General features: G+C 37.3%; 1 protein-coding gene across 3 annotated transcripts in view; it reads right to left on the reverse strand.

Annotated features, from left to right (window-relative positions):
- Positions 1–1,219: 1,219 nt before the first annotated feature.
- The window catches only part of LOC132161710 (protein DETOXIFICATION 21), a 32,990-nt gene continuing 7,320 nt past the window's right edge, over positions 1,220–26,889 (reverse strand). For 2 of the 3 annotated variants that reach the window (XM_088511202.1, XM_088511203.1), the window contains exons 3-9: positions 18,292–18,833; positions 18,025–18,111; positions 17,830–17,886; positions 17,505–17,743; positions 1,810–1,928; positions 1,607–1,693; positions 1,220–1,516 (exon numbers count right to left, since the gene is read on the reverse strand). In XM_088511202.1, the coding sequence (XP_088367328.1) occupies positions 1,445–1,516; positions 1,607–1,693; positions 1,810–1,928; positions 17,505–17,743; positions 17,830–17,886; positions 18,025–18,111; positions 18,292–18,833 (1,203 nt within the window). In that variant the 3' untranslated portion in view covers positions 1,220–1,444. The remainder of the gene's footprint in view (positions 1,517–1,606; positions 1,694–1,809; positions 1,929–17,504; positions 17,744–17,829; positions 17,887–18,024; positions 18,112–18,291; positions 18,834–26,889) is intronic. The other variant, XM_059571887.2, reaches the window with a different exon arrangement.

A 26,889-nucleotide genomic window follows, 5' to 3' on the forward strand; every position in this document is an offset into this window, starting at 1 on the left:
ACAGGCAATATCCACCTATTGCATAAGCGTTTTTCTTCTCCCGCATGCTTTATGTTTGGAGATAAATTCACAAACGCGAAAATTTTGGTGGGGTCATCAAGAAAATAAATCTCAGGTGCATTGGATGAGTTGGGGGCATATGGGTCTATCAAAAGAATTTGGAGGGATGGAGTTTCATGATTTCACTAGCTTCAACAAAGCTCTTTTGGCAAAACAAGTTTGGAGACTTTGGTACCAATTAGATAGTCTGGTGGCACAAATTATGAGGGCAAAGTATTATCTAGGGAGTTTTGTTTTGGAGGCTAGTTTAGGAAGAAGACCTTATTTTCCTTGGAGGAGTATATATAGCTCATGTGGCTTGATTAGGGAGGTGTTGGTGTGGCGGGTTGGTAATGGCTGCAAAACCCAGATTTGGAAGGATAGGTGGCTCCCAAATCCATCTACTTTTAGAACTCTTTCTCCACCTGCCTTATGGACCCGAATGCAACAGTTAGCAAGCTCATAGATGTAGACTCAAAGTGGTGGAATATTCCTCTTATGAGAAATTTATTTTCCGAAGAGGAGGTCCGAATGATCCAAGAAATCCCACTAAGCTGTACCAATTAGGAGGATGTTCTTATTTGGAGGGGTACCAAAAATGGTGTTTTCTTGGTGAAGAGTGCCTATCATATGCAGAAGGAGCTAGCATCCCGTTCCATGGCTGAAAGCTCGTCTCATGGTGATATGAAGGCAGCGAGGTGTGTGATGCAGGTGGGTTGTATAGCTCGGGCGGCGGTTGAGGCTATGGCAGTCTTACTGGCGATACAGCTATGCCGAGAGATGGGGATGCCAAAACAGTGGTTGATACTATCAATTCTGTGGACGTGGATAGGAGCTGGATGGGGCACGTAGTTGCTGATATCAAAGTTGAGCTCCAAGCTTTGCTACATTGGCAAATCACGTTCGTGAAGAGAGAGAAGGGAACCCAAGTGGCTCATAAACTTGCTAAATACGCTGTGAAGTAATATTTGGCGAGAAGCTAGCGCCTCCTGACACGTTATTGATGGAGCAATCTGCTCTAGTCTTTTGAAGTTTTTAATGAGAGAAGTCGACTACTATTATCAAAAACAAAGATTGTTCATTCCATGTCCCCAATTTATAATAGAAAAGAAGTATTTGGAGGTTGAGCCCCTCAAAGTGATCATTTGAAGGCTTTGATTTTCAATTTTCAACCGATTAAAGACCCTCTAATTCCTATCATTAGGGTCCTATATTTTCTTTTTTTTTGTTTGTTTTGTTTATGTGGTCATTGCAACAGAGACTATATTGGTAGCATATGCAATGCCCATAAAATGAAACCTATTTCAATCCAATCAATCACCTTGAGGGTATCTGAGTGGCTAAATTAATATAGGATTTTAAGATTTTCAGAAGGTAGAGAGAAGAGAAGAAAAACAGGTTGAAGTTATGCATCTGATGTTGATTCTTGGGCATCTTCCACAGCCCACTTGTTAACGCGACTACGAGCTATAATTACCTGCAGATGTTCAAATACTAACACAAATCAGATACGGTGGTTATAATTTAGAAAAATTAACATCTTCATTTAATTCAAGTAAGTTAATACCTGTTCATCCCAATCAGTTTTATAGGTGATAATAATAAGAACAATAGTTTGAACAAATGTGCCGAACAGCATTCCAATCCAAACACCCTACAATATCACATCCAATAATTTTGCAATTGCTCACATATCCCATAACAAGTGTATTTTTGTAATAATAATAAAAAAATGAAGGTAAAAATGTAAGGTGATAAAAGATGGCTCACCTTGACTTCCATATTAAACACATATCCAAGCACAGCGCCAACGGGAACCCCCACAAGGTAATAACAGGCTATGTTAACGTATGCTACAATGCTCTGCCACCCAGCTCCAACCGCAACTCCTGCATGCCCATGAAAACTACAAATTCTTTAATAAAACATATATCAACATCATTGGTTACTTTCTTTCTTTCACAGGACCAAGAGGGTTCATCAGCCTAATCCAAGATAAATGGCCCATGAGAATGACGCAGCTAAGGCAAGTGGTTTTGCTTGTATGTTTTGTACTAGTACAATAAGTATAAATAAGGGCCATTGTAGTGAACATTTATTATGAATAATTATTAAGCAAAAGCTTGTCTTGTGGTTTGTTTACAGCCCTAATTGGATTTACTTGGGTTCTCATTATTTGGTATCAGATCAATGGCTACCAACAAAATCGTATCATCCCGGAGCTGAAAGAAGGAATGCTAAAAAAGACGGTTACGGAGTCACAAATGTAAATGTCTTTCCAAGGGCATAAGGACTTAATCACCCAAACTTACTCCTCAACATTGAAGGACAACAATGAGAATGGGTCAACATCTTATGTGCTAGAGGGGAATTTTGGCTAGTCGAGTGGGCCTAAGGTGGTAGGTGGCTAGACCCATCCGATTATACTGTGTCCAGCCAAATTGGATTTTCCACGCTATTCAGGGGATGATCACATAGTTTGGTTGGATCGAGTGGTACAATATTTTGATTACCAACGGATGCCCGATGAGCAAAGGGTAACATTGACTGCTTTTCACCTGGAAGCGGAATGGTGGCAACTATTGAAGAAGGTGTATAGGGAAGAGCAACTTGCAGTCACATTGGAAGTATTTGAGAAGGAACTAATAATCGATTTCGGGCCTACCAAAATAGAGGATTATGATGAAGGACTCTCCCGAATCCAACAATGCTGGACGTTGAGAGAATATCAACGTGAGTTCGAAAGACTTGCAAATAGTGTAAGTGGATGGCTCAAAAAGTGATTGTGGGAACCTTGCTCGGAGGATTGAAGGATGAGATTGTGGATGCAGTTCGAATGTTTAAACTATGAACTCTTCGCAATGCGTTTGAGCTAGCCCGTATGAAGGATGATGCCATCAACAAGCAAAGAAAGCATCATAAAGGTATAATATATGTTCGCATTGGCAAGGATTAACTATGTATACTCCTATAATGTTAGTACGATTTTAATGGGAAATGATACTATGTGTTATTTAATTTTGTTAAAATAGCTACTATAAAATTCAAGATGTTTAATGGGATTATAAGAATACATATTGATGCTATCCATGTTCTTTTTTTTTTTTTTTTAAAGAAATACATTCCAATTTCATTGATAATAATCACAAGCATAAAGCTCTTACATCGCAGGAACACAAAGCCCTGGAAATGCAAATTATAGCCGAAGCTATAAGGATACAACATCACCTAAAACCTCCGCTAACCTATAACTAGTTTTCAATTGAAATAACAGATTTGCATAAGACAGACGCAATCCAATGCATAGGTAGCGCAAATTCCTCCTCGTCCCAAAAGCCAGGATGAAGTTCACGTCCACAACTCGAAGGTTTGGACTAAAATTCACATCCACGACCTAAAAGATCTAGACCAAAGTTCAGTTCACATCCAAGTAGGCAGATTGAGTGGTCAAGCCTTATTACAAAACAGAAGCAAGAAAACCGAAATAAAACTTGGGCGAACCAAAGAGGCAGGGCCTTATTACAAGCAAATAACAGGAATGAAATGCATACCGGGAAAAAACATGAACAAAGACAAAACAAGGAAAATAAAACAAACGGGAACAGGCACACGCAGCGTGGATGCCGATTGTGCACTCGCCGGAAACCGACACCGGAAGGGAACGATGGAAGCTCGACGCAGTGGGGACACGGAAAAAGCCCAAAACAGTGGACGGAGGGTGGCGAAATCGATCGCCCACTGGCCGGAAAACCATCGCAGCAGGGGACGTTGAAGCTCATCGCTGGAGGGGCACGAGGAAAGACCCAGCATCGGACGATGGGTGGCAAAGCGGGCGGAGGAGATTGGCGGTGAACACAAAACAAAACTTGGGGGAGTTTGAAAGAAACCCCCAAAATCAGCACCCACACCGAGTAGCACACAAGCAAGGCTACAAGAGAATCACACCAAAAACATAGCAAAAAAACAGATAGGAAAGGAGCAGAAAACAACCAAAGAGCTCCGCCAAGGACAAAAGTGGAACAAAGAGGAAGGGGCGGCAGAGAAAAGGTAGGGAGGAGGCAACCTGGGCCAAGGACATCAAGTAAACTACTGGCACCCGGTGCAAGGGCAGGCGAGTGGGAGGAGGGAGGCAACAAACGGCCATCCCTCTTCCCCTCACCATGGGGGAGGGGGCTTACCTGAGGCTGCGGCGCTAGAGAGATGCTATCCATGTTCTAGACCTAGTTCAAAACCAAAATTACTGGAGTAGTAAGCGCAAGACCCATAGTTTAAGAGCACTCAAAAAATACTAAGAGTTTGACGGGTCACCTAAGATTCCTAACAAGTGATCTGAGACCTTAACCCATCCAAACGGGAGCTATTTATAGCCCTAACCCCTATTGATGGGGATGAGTATCCATTAGAGTAACGCCTGAGCATTACTCCATATTCACATTTTCAAGCATAATGCTTCTCAGACATAACGTCAGTAAGTCATCAAGCCAAGCATTATGTTTTAGACTTTTGCAAAGTGTTTTTCAAAAGCACATGGAGAAGTGCATCCACTATGGCCACCCCTCCATCTAACATTATAATAACTCATTGTAAAAATCGTTATAGTTAAAAGCTAATTATTAAATATGGGTATTATGTGTGTGTGCAATACCCCAAAATAATAATATAAAATAAAATGTATTTAATACGACTCAGTCAAGTTTTATAGAAAACAATACTTGCAACTTAAAATATCCTAAACAATTTTCCCAAAAATCCCAAAACAATTTAAATACTTTTAACTCTAGTCCAATGTTCGAAGTTCCCCTAAAAAATTCAGTATACCCTAGATTCGAATGTTCGATGGTTCTTTGGAACGTTCGAGTGAAAACCTAGAACTGTCGGTACAACAGTACACTGAATGTTCGAAGATGTAAATCAATTGTTCAATAAAGCTTGAAAAGTAAATTTAACCTATTAGCCATATCATTTAGTCTTATCAACTCCGTCCACTACTATAAATAAACCCCTCATACCCCTTCACACCTCATTCATCCCCATGTACCATAGCCACCCCAATCCTAAAGAGAAAATGAAATTCTAGAGAGTAAAGAAGGTGATTTTGGTGTTGTTATATTTTCATTAAGGTAAACCTTGGACCTTACTCGTTTTTCATATTGTTCATGTTCTGACCATGTGATTTGCCATGATTTTTACAAGCCTTAAGTATGACATGATGAATTTATAATTTATCTCTCTTAAAAGTCAATGATTTCCAAAAAGTTAAGAACTTACCCTTATTTTCCAATATTTAGTACGTTGATATGGTTTTTGTTTTTATTAGGGTGTTAGAAGCTTTAGTTGAGATTTGTTACGTAATGTGTAAGAGTTTGGAGCTTTTCATGCATTCTAGTACTTGTCGAATGTCGACCCTAGTTGACTGAACCTTCGATATTGAGATTGAATGCTCAACAGTGCCCAGAATGGATAATTAGGGTTTTAATAATGGTTTAACTCCTAGTCATAGTTTTAACGTGCATAAATTAGACTCTCGAGGTGCCATTTATAATGTTAGAGTATGTTTCACAGTAGCGGGAGTTCAATATGTCTTAGAGTTTGGATAAGCGGACGAGGTAAGTTAATACTTACAAAATTTTTTAATAACATGTGAATGTCTGTTAGGTTTTAGTTTGGCCATATTCAATGATATTTCTTGTATTTCTTTTTGTTCAAAACTTTGGGGAATAACATTTAGGCTTTCAGAGGTTGTTTGAAGAACTTTCTGTTTTCCCGTCATGAACCCTGTCAGAATGGAACATGTAATGGGACTGTGTGAAGATCCTACTTTTTCCTCGTCAGGAGTGCCATCAAGACCAGACATGTAATGGGGAGTTATTGTTTCCTCGTCAGGAGTTACATTAGGACAGGCATGTAACGGGATTGAAGCTAAAGATACTGTTTCCTCATCAAGAACCTCGTCAGGATGGGACATGTAACAGGACCAATGTTGAGCTCCCCGTTTTTCCGTCAGATGGTGGGTTAAGACGGGCCATGTGACGAAGATGGGACATTTGTTCTTCCCGTCATAATGGATCTACTTTCTTGTTAAGACGTAGAATTCTCACATCTATGAATTTGTTCTTCCCGTCATAACGAGAAATGTATCCCGTTAGGGCGTGAAGAGTAAAATGCTTTCATATAAAAGGATTTTCATGTCATTATTCATTATAGACTTTTAGGAAAATATTTTCTCTGTGCACTATTCACTGATGTCTCAAAGTTCTCTACGGACGCTGTGTCTTTAAAGTTGTTTGTTCAAGAGAGGATGTGATAAAGCTTTGGGTGTTGTGCCTTTGTACTTGTTTGGCGTGTTGCCTCTTCATTCACCTGCACAAAGATTGTTGCCATAGTTACTTGAAGAAAGAAGTCTACCGAAGGGTCAGTAAGGAGATGCACTCCGTGACGATGGTCAGAATGGAGACAAGTTGGAAAGCTTATTGTTCTTACTAAGTCTAGAGGTCCTCAAGGTTGTGATAAGTGCTAAAATATACATATTTTAACCTTTTAATTTACATATGATAAGCTCTTAGTTTTGTCATTATTGGATGTTTTGCTTCCTTTTTGTGTTTTCTTATGTTTTTGAAGAAAAGCAAGTGTTTCCAGCAAGTTGCAGGCTTAAAAGACAAATTGGAAAAAAGCTGAAAGCCATAGGATCGATCGCAGCCAATCTAGGCTTGAGCGCACCTATGCTCGAGTGTAAGACAACCAGGATTGAGCACATTAGCTCTTGATGACATATCAAGCAGGCGCTAGCGTAGCATATGTTCAAGCGCCCAACATATGGATTGATCGCAGGTGTGCGATCGAGTGCACCATCCTGAGATCGAGCGCACTCGCACAGCTCAGATGCGGAAAGTGTCATTTTCCATCTCAGCTTAGATTTCTAGTCTCCTAGTTGGATTGGTAGACTGACCTATGATTGTATTAGGGTTTCTAAGTCTTTCCTAAGCCAATAAATAGACCTATAAGCCTCTAGAAAAAAGTGTGGACAAAAAAGCACAAGCTCTGGAAAGGAACTGAATGCTAGATCAAGAGGAGTTCGGATTTTTCTTCTCTTCCACCTTTTATTTTGTTATGTATTTTATATTTTAATTAGGACTAGATTGAAGCCCTAAGTCTTTTTAGGATTTCAATTACGCCTTTGTTTCAAACATATTTTGGTATTTTAGTTGATTAATTTCTGGTTTATTGAATTCCTAATATGCATATGGTATGGATTTGTTAATTAAGTCAATTTAGATAACTGAGTCTTGGGCTTAATAAAGTAACAAAAGAACCTCATCACGGGTTCTTGGCTTAATCAACATGGGGAACTACGAGTAGATACCATGCCCTAGGTTTCATGTATTTATTGATTTCCATAAATTTATGTTTCCTTTAAGAACAATTTAGTAGATACCATGCTAAATCCTTTGGAGTAGAAACAAATTAGAGTAGATACCATGCCTAATTCATTGTTTAGGGAGATCAATAGCTTGAGGAGTAGATATCATGCCTTTAGGTTGACAAGCATTAAATATATCGTATGATTGAAATATTGGCGTATTGTTATCTTAATTAGTCTGATTAGTGGTCGATATCAAAACCCTAATCCCTTTTAGTCTTAGTTTATCTTTTATTTTATTCCTTTATTTCAATTCTATTCGTGACAATCTGTTATTAAATAGGAAATCAATTCTAAGCATAATTTATCAATCCTCGTGGGAATGATCTCGTATTTGCCTGCTATATTATCTTTTGATCTTGTGCACTTATGAGTAAAATGTACCGAGTATTCGCCTATTAATTTAGGTGGGTATTTGGAACAACAAGTATCGTCTAGTCTGTAACTCTGAATCTTCATATAGTTATTTTTTGGGTTTTCCTGCCCTAGAGTAATTTTTAGCTTTGATGTGTTCAAAGGGGTTTCTACTTTGTAAATAAACTTTGTGTTGTGTCAATGATATAGTTTTAATTCCGTTATGCATGTTTTATTTTTGTTATATAGCTTAGTTCTATGCTTTGATTATTTGGCGATTAGAGGTATAACACGATCCTACTAATCTTTCAATGTCTACGGACTAAGCATGCATTTCTTTTCAATAACAGCCTATTACTTTTTATAAATGACTAAATGTTTAAATATGATATTTTTTCTAAATAAAGGAACAATATTGGCATTGTATGACATGGTATACCGATATGTGCGGTATAATGACCATGTGTTTACTATATGGACTTAATGTTAAGGAACATCTAGCAGTTGAAGCAATTGAAGTACAGCAAGCGAGAGTGCGCTTGAGCGCACTAGTAACGCGACTGTTGAGGCAAAGATAATACAAGCTTATCCCCCCCACCCAAAAAAAAAAAAAAAAACCGAGGCTAGTTTGAATCACGAGAGCGCTCGCGCTCGAGCGCATTGCACCTGCATCCTACGTAGCTGTCTCCTATGCATAGTCTATTTTGGATTCAATCTTTGAATCCAAATAGATCTCTTCTCCTCAGATCCGAATGCATATCCTCTATTATCTTTAAAGTAGTTTTATCTCTTCCCTTTTTAGTTCTTTAGTTGTATTAGTTCTCCTTGTTATTATTGTATTAGTTGTCTTAGTTTGATTACAATTGTAACTCTTTTGCCTATATATACAATGAGAACGAAGCTAAGACTTTATTCCACCAAAAGCAAGTTTCTTTGCTTTCTTTCATGATATCAAAGCCACACGGTTCATACCCCTCTTGTTGATGGCTCTGAGCCATGTCCACCAAAGCGTATTCCATCTTCCTCTGAGAAAAGTACTCCTGATGTCTCAAACCCAGAATATATTCTTTGGGAATAGAAAGATCAATACATTCTCAGTTGGTTCATTGCAACCTTGACTGCTCCAATTGTGACTACTATCTATGGGTGCAAAACCTTAAGTCAAGTATGGAACATTCTTGCCACTTGTTATGCTTCTCCATCAAGGTCTCACTTCACCCAACTGGGACGCCAACTTCAAACTCTTAGACAAGGTAACAAGCCATGGGTTGATTTTATTCGTAGTGCCAAATCACTTGCTGACCAGTTAGCCATTGCCGGTAGTCCCATCACTGATGATGATCTTGTATCCTACATCATAGGTGGATTAAGCTCCACCTACAATTCTTTTGTCATGACCTACTCAATGATAACAAAGAATATCTCTAGGTCACTTGAAGAATTTCAGTTTGAATTACTTGGACCTGAACAACTCCTTGAACATCAGGCTGCCACTACCGAACTACAAACCTATGCCATGACTGCCCAGAAGCCAAGGTTATAAGCAGATATTCAACAACAAGAAACCTTTCTCCAATTATAGAAATTCTCCCTCAAAGAAGCCTTTCAATAGATCCCCTGGTATCCTCCCATCCCCTATTTTCCCTCAAGGAAAAACCATTACTGGAGGCTCCAGCAACTACATTCTAGGTAGAAATTCTCAACCTGGTATCTTCTCATCCAACAAGCCTCTTTGTCAGATATGTGGCCGCTCCAATCATCAAGCATTGGACTGCTTTTATCGCATGGATTATGCCTTCCAAGGACGACATCCACCATTTGAACTTGTTGCAATGGTCTCCCAATCCAACAATTTACAAGATAAAGATCAATGGCTTGCCGACAATGGAGCCAACACTTACATTACTAATGACTTGGAGAATCTAACTCTGCAGCAACCATATCAGGGTGATGAGACAATAGCAGTATGTAATGGTAGTGGACTTGGTATCTCCCACACTAGCTCTTCCTCTTTTCTTAGTTCAAATCAAATTCTACATCTCAAAAATATCTTACACTGTCTTAATGGTACAACAAATTTACTTTCAATTAAGAAATTCTATTGTGACCATGATTGTCATTTTAAACTAACTGATAGCTATTTTTTAATTAAGGACAACCTCACAGTGAGGATCCTCCTACAAGGGGAAAGTGAAGATGGTCTCTGCCCATTAAGGTTACAATACTTCACCAGAAATAAAGTCAGAGCATTTATTACACGATTTGGGATTAAGGTGTCTTCTTCAGTTTGGCACAACCACTTAGGGCATCCAAGTCATCGAATCTTGCAGCATCTGCTTCACAATGACCACCTTCTTGTGTCTTCAGTTAAGTCAAGCCAGTCTATTTGTGTTTGATGTCAATTAGGAAACAGCAAAAAGTTAACTTTTGCTGAGTCTAGTCGTGTCACCACTACTCCATTGGAGCATATTCATAGCGATGTATGGATTTCTCATTTATCTTTAATCAATGGAAGCAAATGATATGTTATTTTCATTGATGATTTCTCTAGATACACCTGACTATTTCCTCTTAAACTCAAATCAGATATTTTTGAAACCTTTGTTTAAATTCAAGCACTTAATAGAAAATTTATTTTCCCTTAGAATCAAACAACTTCAAACAAATGCTGGTGGTGAATACGCCTCTCATAACTTCACTAAATTTTTGTCAACACATAGTGTTCTTCATTGAACCACTTATCCACATACATCTCAACAAAATGGAGTTTCAAAAAGAAAACATAGGCATATCATTGAATCTGGTTTTAGTCTTCTAGCTTAATCCCACCTCTCTTCAAAATACTAGGTGGAAGCTGTGAGTACTGCCGTGTATCTCATTAATAGACTGCCTACCCCAACTCTCCAAAATTCAAGTCCTTCACCAAACTCTACAATAAGGAACTTGACTACACCTTTTTCAAAAATTTTGGTTATGCTTGTTATTCCCTCTTAATACCCTATGCTAAAAACAAAGTGGAATTCAGAAGCAAACAACACATCTTCCTTGGATACAATGCTCGCCAAAAGGGTTACAAGTGTCTTGATCCCAACTCCAATCGTGGATATGTCTCTAGACATGTTATTTTTGATGAATTGGTATTTCATGCATAGGGTATAGCATCATCTTCATCCCCTGACGAATTAGATCTTTCCGCTATAGGTATTGTTCTTGATTCTTCTCATTTTTACTCTGTGAATAATTCTGATTCTAGTATTATTCACACCCCATCCCCTATCACATTGACTTCCCCAGCACGAGTGGCTGCCCTAACAAACACTCTTGCTTCCCCTCTCTCCTCAAGGCTATTCTCCTCACCAACACCTGGACCCTCTACTCCATTGATTACCCCTACTGCAGAATTGCTACCTCCTACCCCTGACTCTTTGCCTTCTTCCCCTATCTCCAATCCAGATCAATCCCTACTTTAGGTTCTACTTGCACCGCTTGAGTAAGCCTCTCCTCATATTGTCACAAGATCTATGACTAGAAACTCAAAACCTAAGTCTTTTCCCAACTATCGGCTATTCCTATCCTTAAAATCAACCAAGTGTCCACTAAAATCATTTCATGCCACACCCTTGCCTTCTATCCTTACCACATTTGCTTAGGTTGTCTCAAACCCTAAATGGTTTGCTGAATGGAAAGTGAACTTCAAGCTTTGGTTGACAATGGTACTTGGTCTCTCTGCCCTAGACCTTCACACCGAAACATCATAAAAAAAAAAGTGGGATTTTCGGCTAAAGACGGCACTATTGAAAGATATAAGGCAAGACTAGTGGCTAAGGATTTTCAACAAAGAGATGATATTGACTACATTGAAACTTTTACTCCAGTTATCAAACCAGCCACTATATGGATCCTCCTATCCTTAGCAATCCACTACAATTGGCGCCTCAAGCAATTGGAGCTTTCCTTCATGGTCACTTGAATGAAGAAGTCCTCATGTGTAACACCCCCAAAATTAGCCTTGGCTAACTTGGCGGGGTTGCTGGCAATTACTCCTGTTTAACCAATTTGTGGCTAAATGAGAAATCACCCCTCTAAGCATTATCAGAGTTAATGCATAGGAAGGTGAAATAAAATATGAGAAACTATTAAATCATCAATGGATAAGTAGAATCCTCAAACTCAAAGACATGGAGCAACTAATAACAATATAAAACAAACCTGATAGTAGCATGAAGATTCTAAAGCAAGGTCCGTAGTGGCAATCGTGCCACTCTTGAGTTCTAGAAACATACTTCCTAAAAGGGTAATAACAGCGTAAGTCTAACGACTTAGTAAGTAAACCTCACAATTAGGTATGATTGAGCTCATTTAAGTAGAAATAAGTGTCCAGTTTTAGTAATCATTTGAAAAGAGGAGTTGTCTTCATTAATATACCATAAAAGTATTGTTTGGTTAATAAAGACGGTGGTGTACTCTTGGCGGCAATCGCCTAAGTATTTTAATGCAAGAAAAACTAATGTTTTATAGGTCATAACTCTCATGTATGGTCTACCAGAGATATTACCCCTTCCTAGCAGGGTTAGTGCTGTCCCAAGGGACCTATAATACAATACCGGTGCTCCAGCCATTGTTTGCTACCATACATAATACTAGCGGCACGACTGAGTCCGACCTCAGGTGGCCCACACCGCTAATGATGTCCGTCCTATAGTAGCCTAGCCATTTGGGTATAGCTACACCAGGTCACAAAACCATTGGATCTAAAGCTCACATAACAACACACACATTTGACTATAGAATGAAGTCTATACAGTAAGCCCATGGCCATTATACCGCATGTATCGGTGTACCATGTCATATGATACATCTTATTAATCAGTTGATAAAGCAGTTACCAAGTTATTACGAAAAGTAGACATGCTCATATCATACTCGTGGTCAATCAACTGACATATCCCATGTTTTGAAGAAAGTTTTCGTAATTGTTTACTTACCTCGTACACTCGCTCGAATCCTCCAACATAGCTAAATCGTGCTATAACGAAATACGACATGTTGTGATGCACAGTTCTAGAGGACTCTTACGAGTAAGATACTACGCTTTATCTAACAAAAGGGTTGCTAGGGCCTAAGTTTCACAAATGGGGCTAAGGCAGATGTCTGACCTCTTGACCGTACTTCCAGGCTCGAGGAGCGTACGTCCAGTCAATGAGTAGGCATTTCGGCCAAAAGCTCCTAACGGGGTTTCAAGGCTCCTATGCAATCTAGAGACTACTATAACTCTTTCTAGGCTATAAAATAAGCAAATGCGTCATAAGAAAACTCAACATCATGCAATACAAAAAATCAAAGGAGCTTTCGAAACTCTTTTAAAAACATTTCTTGGTTTGTAACGAAAGGAGTGAAAACCTAATATAACATCCTTTTGAAAACTCACAACATTTTGGAAAACAATAAAACAGTAGTGAAAGTGTAAAACGGGCAGGGTTTACCTCGGGAGGTGGCAAGAACACCAAGCTTTCCTCATTTTCTCCAAAAATCCTCTAAACTTTCAAGAAAACTCACAAGAATACTCTGATAGGTGTTTGCAGAGGGCCTAGGGGCGAGGAATGGATTCTGGTAACGAATAAAGGATGGATGTTTATAGGGGAGAAAAGTTGGAGGCATTCACTAACTACTCTGAAAGTAGTGGACGTTCGGTACTATAAGGGCGTACGTCCGGTACTATTACACATTGGGTAAAAGGGTTCAGCGTACATTCTGGGTATTATCCAAGGGTTTTTCAAAAAGCAGTGTACGTCCCGGGTGGTCCCATTGTACTATTGTCAACGTACGTCCGAGTGGTCCCCCTGTGTACGTCCTCTACTAAAAACAGTAGCGTACGTCCGGTAACCCTGCGTACGTCCTCTACTAAAAACAAGAGCGTACGTCTGGTTTGCTGGGCGTACGTACAGTCAGAAATGGTAGGTTTGGGTTTCACTTCAAAGGCTTCATGGCCAAGTGTAAGGGCTATGAGTTATGCTGAGATGGCTTAGAGTTTTCTGTTTAGGGCTGATTTAGAAGGCTATTCGCTCGTTGAATAAGGGATTAAAACTCTTTTCTTTTTAAAACAATTTAAAAAGTCGGGGTATTAAATCATGGAGCAGCTTACTGGTTTTGTTGATGCAGCTTTTCCAAATCATGTATGTAGTAAGCTCAAAAAGGCCTTCTATGGTCTAAAGCAAGCCCCAAGAGCCTGGTTTCACAAATTGTCACAAGCTCTTCTCCATCTTGATTCTGTTGGATCCCTAGCAGACACCTCTCTTTTTATGCTTCATCAAGGTTCTATTCATATTTACATACTTATATATGTTGATGATATCATAGTAACATGCACAGATTCATCTATCATGGAGTCTCGCATCCACGACCTTCAATTGGAATTTAAGCTTAAAGATCTTGGCTGCGTTTCATACTTCGTAGGCATCCATGTTCTTCGTGACAAATCTAGCTTACATCTAAATCAAGGAAAATACATTATTGATTTACTTGATCGTGTGCAAATGCTTGGAGCAAAGCTCTATGCCGCACCCTGCACTTCAAGCAAGAAACTCACCAAGCTTGATGGTAATGTCCTACCCGATCCCACAACCTATCGCCATATAATTAGAGCTCTCCAATATTGCACACTCACAAGACCTAACATAGCCTACATTGTCAACCAATTGTGCCAATTTCTCCATTGTCCAACCAATGAACATATGAAGGCTACTAAAAGAGTCCTAAGGTACCTTAAAGGCACACCAGATCATGGCCTTCACTTCATTACAGGTCCTCTTCAATTTCAGGCATACTGTGATTCTGACTGGGCAGGGGATCTTCTTGATCGTAGATCCACCACAGGTTATTGTGTCTTCTTTGGTTCCAACTTGGTGTCTTGGCATGCCAAGAAGCAGCCTGTTGTCTCAAGATCTAGCACCGACGTTGAATATCGTGCCATGGTCATCACAACTACTGACCTCTCATGACTTCCAATGTTACTCAAAGAATTGCTGATTTCTCTCCATGATCCTCCTTACTTTGGTGTGATAATATAGGAGATATTGCCTTAGCTTCCAATCCTATCTACCATGCTCGTACCAAGCATGTAGAAGTAGACTACCACTTCATCCGTGGGAAAATTCTTCACAAAGATCTTAGTGCTAGCTACATTCCAACTCAAGATCAATGTGCTGATATCTTTACAAAGGGTCTTACCTCCTCTCGCTTTCTTTCCTCAGAGACAAACTCATGGTCACTCCTCCTCTCGTTCATTTGAGGGGGCCTGTTAAGAAACATCTAGCAGTTGAAGCAATTGAAGTACATCAAGCGAAAGTGCGCTCGAGTGCACTACACCTGCATCATGTGTAGCTATCCCCTATGCATACTGATGAGTGCCAAATATTGCATATTTGGGCCCCTTAATTTGCATTGTTAATCCTTTAGCTTTATAATCTGATATTTTGTGCTAGTTTGGTGTTTTAGTGTTTTGCAGGTTGTTGAAGGAAAACTGCGGTCTTAATGTAAAAGACGCAAAGAAGTTGGAAAAAGAGCATTTTTGGAAGTGGGATCGGGCGCATCTGTACTCGAGCCCAGCAAGGGCACGCTCAAGCACACCCCCACCTATGCCCAAGCAAGCAGCGCCCAAGGGCTATGCCGCAAGAGCAGTAATGCATGCTCGAGTGCAAGCAAGCGCACCTAGTATGCGATTGAGCACACTCAGTTGTCCTAGCGCCGGATTTAGGTTAAAACCCCTAGGCAAGCCCTATAAATAGCATTCTTTTCTAGCGAAACAAACCAAGGGGGCGTCGTTCAGTGTAATTTTCAAGTTTTTGGCATCTTTTAGCTCTGAACACATTTAACTTTGTAAGTTTATCAGTTTTGATGAATTCAATTAGTTTTAATTTGATTTTTGTAGTCATAAAAGGCTAAACCTTCAACTAAGGTTGAAGATGAAGCCTCACAATTGATTAGCAGTCACATTCTCATTGTAATATTCGTACAATTCCAATGTTTAATATATTTGATGTTTTATTTCAATTCAATCAGTTGATTAAACACTTTTAATTGATTGTTTTGATTATTATTTGTGTAAACATTGGATATTCGATATGTTTCATTCGATAGATACATTGAATCATTCAATTTAAATTGGATATCCATTATGATTCGTCAATCAAATGGATACATTGGATGATTTGGTTTAAGTTGAGTATTCTTTGTGATTTGTAGAATGGATGGATTCATTGAATGTTTTAATGTGGTATTTTTATGAAAAGTGGAACATGCATAGGGTTTTATCATTCTTCAACTGTATGGACAAAACATGAGAATGTGTTGCTTGATTTGGTGAGTGTGAATTCTAAGCCTTAGTATTTTTATTCACTTGATTAAAGTTAATTTCATTTAGTTTTTATTTTTGCAAGAAAAATCACACAATTGTTGGAACTAGATTAAAGTTTAATTAATTTAGATAGAAGTTTGTTTTCACGAACACAATTCCCTGTTGATTCAACCTCACACTTGCGAAAGTTATATTGCAAACGACTTGTGCACTTGCGAGTAACAATTAAAACTCACAACACATACTCTGTTTTGGATTCAGTCTTTGAATCCAAACAGATCTCTTCTCCTCTAATCCGAATGCATCTCTTCTATTATCTTTAAAGCAGTTTTATCTCTTCCCTTTTTAGTTCTTTAGTTGTATTAGTTCTCCTAGTTTGTATCAAGTTTAAGGTTATTAAACTTGATTACAATTGTAACTCTTTTGCCTATATATACAATGAGAACGAAGCTGAGACTTCATTATGCTAAAAGCAAGTTTCTTTACTTTCTTTCACTTAACCCTATGGTCACAAAGATTTATTGTTATGTTTGACCTTAGATTTAATGGTTATTTCATGATTGGTGCACCTAAACTTGATTGGTGGTCACTATAGACGAATATCATTAGTAGCGTGGCCACCCGATGTCGGACTCGATCAGGCTGCTAATAAGTGGACAATACATGAAAGATATCTGGTGCACCAGTATTGAATTACAGGTCCTTTACGACAATGCCAACCTTACCAAGAATGGATTAAGGGCTTGGAAAGATTATATGGAAGATAGTTATAGTTAATATATATATAGTACGATTCCCCTGCATTAAAATATGAGTGATTGTTATCATAATTATGCCCCATCCTTCCTTTAAAATGAACTACATTCAAAATTCACTTTTACTATTCCAAGTTATAAAACGTCAGTCAAAGGCTCATTGCATGACCAACTACTAATATTTGCTTACTAAGTCTTAGACTTGTGCAGTTATTTTTTTTTCCACTTGGCAAACGTACACTTTGACGTTTTGCGGTTTAGCAGGTCTCTAGAGTATAGAGTGATAAAATTAGCTAGGATGAAGATGTCGGGTTTTGGTTTATAAAATGTTTTTGGTAGCTCTGACCCTATATTTGATCATGCATAATGGCATTAAGGATTATGGTAATCTCATATCATGAATTTTTTACTTTCTGCAAGTTTTTACTCTGTTATCTTTGAAGGGTAATACAACCAGTTAGTTACTAGTTAATTGGAGTGGAGGAGTTACTAGTAATTCTTTCAATATTGATTGAATAAATCAGTTTAATTTTGGAAGCGTTATAGTATGTGTAGGTTGAAGATAATGGAGAAAGAGGAAGTGTACCAGAGAGCACTGGTTGAACACTGTTGAGTAGTATAGAGAGAGCCAGCAAGGGTGACAATTCTGCCACCGCTTCAACCACCTCCTGACTTTCGGTGAATATGTAGGCAACACGTCCTCTGAAGTAAAGGAAAAATAGAAAAAGCACGAATCCAATGGTGAATGATGTCAGCACTATCATCATCATTGAGAACTTTGCAGCTCTTGAACTCCCTCTTCCTAGCTCATTTGATACCCGGACACTGCAACATTTTCATAAATGCATCGTACCTTGTCCTTGATATAGTTATTTTCAAATTTAAGATACAATATTAGATGATGCTCATACCTTGCTGCAGCCATAAATCCTAGAGATATCATCATTTCCCACCCATTGATATTAATACTGTAAAGAAGCATATTTTTTGAATTATCAAGATTTATTGAGTATGATGGATGATATATTTTTGAATTAATAACAACATGAAAGCAAAAGCCAAAGAAACATTAAAAAAAAAAAAGGAAAAAAGTTGATTAGAATTACCATATGGATAGAGCATCGATGAAGACCTCAGCATTTTTCATATTTCCTGTTAAAAGAACCAACACTGTGTTGTACCAGAGCTCCAGACTGCCATGAAACAAATGTCATTCACTAAAAAACTTTTTAGATACATGTTATACCTATACGAAAGCAATTATCAAATTGACAAACTTCAAGAGGCTATGAACTGATTCTTAATTTATAAATCACATATATATTAATTTGCAGTTTGAAAAAAAAAAAAAAAAAGAACTCTTAATTAATTACCAGAGCATAATACCAGATGATAGCGAAAGCTTGAAAACCAGCCAAAGATCCTTGAAAGCTAATATTGAGAAGCCCTTCCATGTTTCCCGACAACCTCCACATACAACAAATATAAACTGGCCGATATTTGGAATCCAAAAGGCCACCAATGTGGACAACATTGCACCCGGAATCCCAAGCTTATATTTCACAGTTAAAAGCCATGAGAGGAGGATGTGGACTGCAATTGAAAATGCTGCCAAGTAGGTAATAACCATGTTTTTGCTCTGTGATTGTAAGAACATTTGGCATGTGAAACTTATAATGAAGGAAAACACCACACCAATGAACCAGTAACCAATGTTTCCTCCTAGTTCTGCAATATTTTCCTCTTGGCCTAAAAGCTCTAGAATTGGGGTTGTGAAGATAAATAGAGGAAGAAGAAAGATTGAGGTCAAGAACAAAACTATCCATGACCTTTGAAGATATACTCCAAGCATGTGGTATTGTTTTGCACCATATGCCTGCCCACAGAGAGTTTCCAGTGCACTAGCCATGCCCAACTGCACTTCCAAATTCACTAACGTCATTCAAATCAAATAGAAAGAGCTCTTTTCAGGTACAAGAGACCACAATAGCTATGAAAAGAAATATTACAATTGTTTGATGATCAATTACATGTATATAACACTATTACTACTGGTCAATAAACATATAATGATAAAGATATCCAAAAACATATATAACAAAAAAAAAGAAGAGAGAGAGAGAGGGTTGATTAATTTTTATGGTGAAACGTTTGCTCATCTCAATTATTTTGCAACAAGAAATACAAGGAAGAAAATAGAGGGTCCTTGAATTTCTAGTATTGAGTTTCACCAAAAACAGAAGAAGAGTTTCATGTTTCTTTGGCTTTTTCTTGAATAATTCCTCATCAACCTTAAATTCTTGATTAGCAAAAGAAGGCCAAGAAGTTCGAAAGGGGTCTACACCCATTAATCAGGACGATGATGGCATGCTTTGACATTTAGAACTTCTCCCAGTTAGTGGATTGTGCTTCTGTCTACGACTAAAGTTCGAAGGAAAATATTGTGACATTTGCAGAACATAGGAAGTAAACCTTCATCCCTGGTACCTCATCTGGAAGGATTGGATCTAGGAAAAATATTGTTGTAAGAGGCTAAAAGAAAGATATAGAGTATTTGAAAGAAAATTCTCTAACTCGATAATGATTCAATTGATGATTTTTACATAATAAGTTAGCCTATTTATAAAAGAGAAAAACTTATAAAGAAAGTAAACATAATCCTAGTAGTAATAGTAAACCTAATCCTAATAAAAAAATGAAAATAATTAAAGCAAATCTAACCATATTAACAAAAGGAAATAAAATCCTAATAAAATGAAATAAAATCCTAATATAAAATTAACAATCAGCGAGAATCGTGATAATCTTTTCTTTTCTACTTTTATTGTCGGAGAACGGATAAAATTTCGATCAAGTGGCGTTGCTCCGGTATTATTTTTTATTTTTTCCTTATTTTTGTTTTTAGCAAAAATATAGGTGAATATCGTCTTACATCAGACATGCTCCAATCGTCCCTCGGTGTCAACAATAGCAATATTAAAAGAATCAAGCATCGGCTCCATGCTGGCATTGCAATAAGGTTCATTGGGGAGCTTCGAGCTTGTAGAGTTGGCTTGGGAGTATGCGATCAGCATGGCCAAGCTCGTCACTTTAGCAAGTTTGCACAACTAAGGTATCAGTACCACAACATGGGAAGGCACAAAAACCATTGGCGTTAGCTCGGATTTTTTGCTCTTTCCAAGGAAGCTTAAAGAAGAATAAGATGTGGAGATACCATTCCTGTTCTTGGATTTAAAGCATCCGTTTTATTTGATTCAAGGGCTACCAATTCTTTCATGTCTACCGTCTTTGCTAAGTTATGTAGACTAGCGGTAGCATGCCCAAAGGTTAGTTTTGCTGTAACCACTCCAATGGGAAGAATGTAAGAAATTCTATATATATTAAATGCTAATTAACAATAAAACTAACAGCGGAAATAATTTAATATATATGTACCTTCGGCCATTGCTTTGCTCAAGCAACTTGAAGAACAACTTCACAGTAACCAAACTAGAAAACAAAATTATTGAGAGATTCTTCTGACCTATGCCTACCAGTGAGTGCCAATTAATGGAATACATAGGCCTTATTTATAGGTAGGTCATGGACCCTCAATTAAAGCTGTTACCTTAATTATTCCTCTCATCAATGAATAAAAATCAAATCAATACAACTAATTGATTCCACAAAAATAATATCTTTAATTAAATCAAATACTTGTTCCACAAGAATTAAATCAGTGATTTAATTCAGAATATTTGATTGAAATCAAATACTTGTTCCACAAGAATTAAATCAGTAATTTAATTTAGAATATTTGATTTACACAATAAGCTTTAATTGGAATAAATTACTGAACACCGTAATTACATATATTTTATAATTACAATATATGTGACATAAGGGACATACTTTAAATGAAATTTCTTACATTCTCCCACTTGGCCCTTATGATACATAAATTCCTTATGGTGTTCAGTTATATGATATGGCCAATACTTTATTTATTCCAACCTTTCATGGAATCCTCCCACTCGCTCAAGGAATACTACACACGAATCATGGCGGTAAAGCTTTTATATGATAAGCCGTCCCTTCCATGTATCACGATGTGCAATATCTCCCTAAATGAGTACTTTATGGATAATGTAATTTATGAATGAACTTCCTATAACTCATTCGGGTCCAACTTTAATTTTATCCCCACGGATAAGAATAATATATGTGTGCACAAAAATCTTTATAACATAACCTTTATGTTTATAGACCAATTAAAGAGAAACTAAGCACAAATGAATTAATGAATCTCATATATTCCACATGACTTTATACTTTCTTTATCGGTAAACCTTTAGTCATGGGATCCGTAATCATTAATTCAACACTTATATGCTTAATAGACACTTATTGTCACTTAATGTTCTCTTTCATAGTGATACTTTATGTCGATATACATACTTCTGCTTCTACTCAGTTTATTCTTAGAAAAATAACTATAGTAGAATTAACTCAGAAGATCTTTATGGGTCTAACTATAAAATCAACAATTTTGAGACCTTAACAAAAATGTCTCAACCATAATGCCTGTGTAATTAATTCACAGCATGTAATGACTTTTGCTTTCATGGTAGATGTAGCAACTATAGTCTGCTTACTGCATCTTCAGTACATATATACTGAAGTTGATTCTCTACTATCTACACATTTGGCAAAAATCAAACCTGAATAAACACCACCAAATGGTAAGTGTATCTTTAGGTTAAACTGTAGTTCTTGGTTCATTGCATATTCCATAATACTATATTGACCCAATAGTCCAACGGCTATTTCAATGTCGGGTCTAATGTAGACCCGTTGATACATATGGAATATTTTTTTCTTCTGCCTTTGTTCCAATACATTTGGGACATTATCCCCTTTAATAATAGGTGCTACTGAAGATTCATAGTTCTTCATTCTGAATCTCTCCCAAAAACACTTTAGTAAGAAGAACTTTATGTAGCAAACCTAAGTTAGTGCTTGCAAGCAAAATATTATCTATATACAGGACTAAAAGAAATATAACTTTACTCCCACTGACCTTAAGGTATATTCAATGATTAACAAGGTTCTCAATAAACCCATGTAAGGTAACAACCTTGTATTATACACCACTAGTGAGAGGCCTATCTTAGTCCATTAATAGATATCCTTAATTTGCAAGCTTTCTGACTGTTATTAATAAAACCCCTTAAGTTGTCTTATGTACACCTCCTCCTTAAGATCCTTATTCAGGAAAATTGTTTTTCACATCCTTTTGATATAGCTCTAAAACAAAATGAGCTACTCATACCATGATAATCAATGCCTTCCTTTTGAGTAAGATCATTGGCTACAAGTCTAACTTTATATCGTTCAACATTACCTGGAAGCATCCTTTTAGGTTTTATAAACCCATTTGCAGCCTATGGCTACAACTCCCTTTGGTAAGTCAACAAAATTGCAGACTTGAATTTTAGCCAAAGATTTCATCTCCTCCTTCATGGCATTGAAACACAATGTGAAGTTATCTCCACCCAAAAGGATGTGAAAGCAAATTTTTGATCGTCCTTAGGTCCGACATAAAAATCATACTCCTGAAAGCGTACAACATAATCACTACAGATTGTTGGTCGCCTTATTCTAGAAAATCTTCTTAATCCTACTTCATTTACTTTTGACAAAGTCTGAGTAGGTTCATTCTGAACTTGTTTCTTATGAGTTGACTGTTCTGAAACCGATTGTGCTTGAAGATAATCAATTTGATTTTTCTTAAGCACAGTCAAACACCCTTCATGTGAAGGGGCTTCAGTCAACTCTTGTGCTTCCTCTAATTCAATCCCTTGAGAATAAGCACTCCCACTAAGTTCAGCGTCCTCTATAAATTTTGAATATTAGACTCAACAATTCTAGGACTAAATGAAGAACAGTAAAGCCTAAACTCCTTGGTTACTGTATAACCTATAAAATTTCGCTAGTTGTCCTTGAAGCTAATTACATTAGGTGTGGATTATAAATCCTCACTATAGCAAGACAACCCCATATGTGTAAACAATTTGAACTTGGTTCCATTCATTCCTTAATTTAGGTGTCTTATGGACAACTCTGATTGGAATCGAGTTAAATGTATACACAGCGGTTTTCAAGGCTTCACTCCATTAGGAGAATAGAACATTACCTTTCATGTCCCCTTTTCGTGTACCTACCATAATACTATCTGCCTCTATCAGATCTTACGATCTTGATTTTCTTTTGTTTTGTTTCTCTACTTCCACCTTATAGGTACTGAAAGCATTTAATGCCCCAACCTTATGATTTAGAAGATAGAGATACATAAACCTTATATGGTTATTACCGAAAGAGATAGGATATCTCTAACCATTTAGGCAAGAAGTATGAAAAATGTTACACTTGTACATGATCTCAAGAATTTCAAAAATACTTTTGTTGGCACCTTCAGTGGTATAGTTGGTCTGCTTTTCCTTAATGCAGTCCACATAAATACCAAAGGTAGTAAATTTCAAGAGTCGTAAAAACTCTATCATTTATCGACCTTTTTATTCTTTATAGAGATATATTCCAATCTCCAATGCCATAACATAGAGGATTTTCTCATTCATAAGACTCTGCTTTATGTCAACATTTATATGCAGGGATTAATTTTCCCAAAAATTGGGATCTAGATCAATTTTAAATAGACCATTAATTTAATATTCCACCCAAAAATTTTAACAATATTCAAACTTGATTTTAACAAACTAAAATAGAAATTAAATTTCTAAAAGAATTGTGGAATATAAAAAAACATTATTAAGGTCAAAATGACATAATTGAATTTTTAAAATTAATCTATAGATCCCAACAACCTCTAATTGTAAACAAATATTATTTAGAAAACCCTGCATTATGTTGACAACGTGGATCGCTAAACCAAATTCAATCCACATAGTCCTTAGGAGAGTCAATAAAAGAGATTCATAACACACTAGGTGTATGAGATTACCTTTATTTCAAGTCATTTATGATACTTTATGCAATCATTCTTTATATGCCCATAATTTTCCTTAGTGTGAGAGAAACAACTATCTTAATTGCCATAACACTTTGTTGGCACCTTGTTTTCATTCATCAACTATTGGACATGATTGCCTATAAAGGTCTTTCCCTTAACATGAATAACTTTCTGGATTCTCATGTCTTAATCTCTCATCTTCTTGAATACACATGATCAGAACTTCCTTAATTGATCAGTTATCCTTATGTGTGCCACAAGATATTTGAAAAAAATATCATATTTAGATGAGAGAATAAAATTGACCATAATGACTCAAAAACTCAACCTTTAGGGACTTTATAATGAGCTGTTATGTCCTTCATTTCCATAATGTGCTCAAACACATTTTGAAACTGTAAAATGTTTTACTTTAAAGCTTTTCTATTAGGATGCAGGCCAAAGCCTTATTGGAACTCACTAAATGTTCCTCAATGACCTTTCTTTGGCCCTAAAACACTAAGGAATAAAACCCTAATGCTTTCCTTGATATGAGATTTCATGAACGTTGAAACTTAAGCGATTTAAATCATTACAATCGTTCATGTTTAATAATCTCATGTGGCGTACTTGATTCCGTGGCAGAAGGTGATTCGTCCACACGAAATGCCAATTCAGTCTCCAAACACCCCAAAGTGAAAAACACATTTTTCTTTTCAGTTAGGAAAAATTACTACTAGGAATTATTGGAACATAAAATACTAATAATTAAAGCAGTAGGAATACATCTAGTAACCAAGAAAAATTATATACTTTAATGCTATGAAATAACCTTATTTAAATTAACCAATGTTAATTTAATAGTAAATTTCAACCTACCTGTGGGCAAAGGTGCATCACGCATGAAATTTACTCTTTATTAATAAGACTAATAAATTTAGCATTAATAAATAAAATTTTCCGTACCTGTGGGCCTAAGAGAAATTTTATTTTCAATGTTAAATTTACTATCTTATTCTAATTAACTCATAAAAATAAAAACGTCCCTGTGGGGATTGGCAAATTAAATTTATGAATTAATTACAACACGATGTTAATTTTCTTTATGAAGTTCATATATATAATCTTGATGCAATTATCATTATAAAATCGGGATGCTGTGGCTCTCCCAAAAATTATTATGACAATTACGACTTCATTAACATCGAATTTATTTAAATTAACCAATGCTAATTTAATAGTAAATTTCAACTTACCTGTGGGCAAAGGTTGCATCACGCATGAAATTTACTCTTTAATAGGACTAATAAATTTAACATTAATAAATAAAATTCTCCGTACCTGTGGGCCTAAGAGAAATTTTATTTTTAAAGTTAAATTTATTATCTTATTCTAATTAAATCATAAAAATAATAACGTCCCTGTGAGGATTAGTAATTAAATTTATGAATTAATTACAACAGGATGTTAATTTTCCTTATGAAGTTCACATATATGATCTTGATTCAATTATCATTATAAAATCAGGATGCTGTGGCTCTCCCAAAATTATTATGATAATCACTACTTCATTAACATCCAATAACTGTATAGATGCCAAAACTAAAGTTCCCAAGAATAAAAGACAAAACCAACATGTTAATGGGTAAATAGTATTTTTCCAAAGTAGAACCGGACAGTGTCCCAGGTAAGTGAGGGGGCGCACAACGGCACACTTAAGTCCCAAGACTTGCCTTGCCAGAGCTTTCCGATTACAATTTTGGATAGTACCATAAACATTTACCAACATATGTGGCTTAATTAATTATTCTCAGGTTCAGGCATCAAACAATTTATATTTAAACAATTAAAAGAATAAATATATCCTTAAGTTCATGCATTAAAGAAACAATAATTTCAATGGTAAACAATTTAAATCATAACATATATTAAATTGCAACATAAAAGCATATTATACATGGCCTAATGGAAAAATGTTTGAGGCCCCTTTAACCTTGAGAGCCCAAGTTCTAATCCCATATGAGCCCAAAAAAACCTGTGTTTTTTTTTTTTTTAACTGAATGGGTTATCGGGTTGGGCTTCCTTATTGGGCTAGCCTTTGGTTTCTGTATTGGGTTGGCCCAATCGAGTTAGCCCACTTAATAAACCAATTTATTTATTTATTTATTTTTATTTTTTAACTGAATTGGGCTTGGGTTAGATAAACCCATACCCAGTGGCCCAAAAAACCACTTGACCCGGTTCCTAATGGGTTAAAAAACCCTACCCGAAAACCTTAAGTTCCAACCCAGAAAAATCCCAATCCCTAGCTGCCGCCCTTCCTCTTCCCCATATGCTGCCGCCGCCACCCTTTCCTCATGCCCCGGCCACCAAGGGCCGGCACTCCGGCCAGCCGACAGCTGTTAACGGCAAGGGCGGGCTGCTCACTTTATGCAGCCAAAGCCGCTGCAGGTGGAGGGAAGACCGACGTTCAAACGGCCAAATGACCACTGTTAACGGCAAGGGGCTGCCGCCCAACCAGCTCATAGGCAACCACATACAGCCTGCCGCTGCTGTCCTCATAGGCGACCGTGATGGCTGCTGCTCTCTACATGCGGCCAAAAATGCCGCTAGCAGTGGCAGCGGCAGCAGTTGCCTTCGTTCAACCTTATGCGTGGCAGCGGGCTGCCGCTCAGCCTCATGTAGGCCCTTTTTTTCCGTGATCGATGCCGACAAGCGGCAATCCTTATACGGCTAGACACCCACCGGAACTGCCAAACGGCACGATGGTTTCTGAGCCGGACGAACCAGATGCACACTGAACCGTCATGGGCATCAACAAACCGTCATGGGCGAACCAGATGCACACTACGTTAGGTCTTGAGCTGTCTGTAAACGCAGTGCTCAAAGAGACCCTTGCTGAGTTGCTGTGTTATTCGAACACTTAAACGGCACGTAGCCGTGTACTAAGATTCATGCTCTTCACCATATTTTGTTTCAATAA

Source organism: Corylus avellana, chromosome 10 (assembly GCF_965113065.1).
Source record: "Corylus avellana chromosome 10, dhCorAvel1.hap1.2, whole genome shotgun sequence".
NCBI classification, from domain to species: domain Eukaryota; kingdom Viridiplantae; phylum Streptophyta; class Magnoliopsida; order Fagales; family Betulaceae; genus Corylus; species Corylus avellana.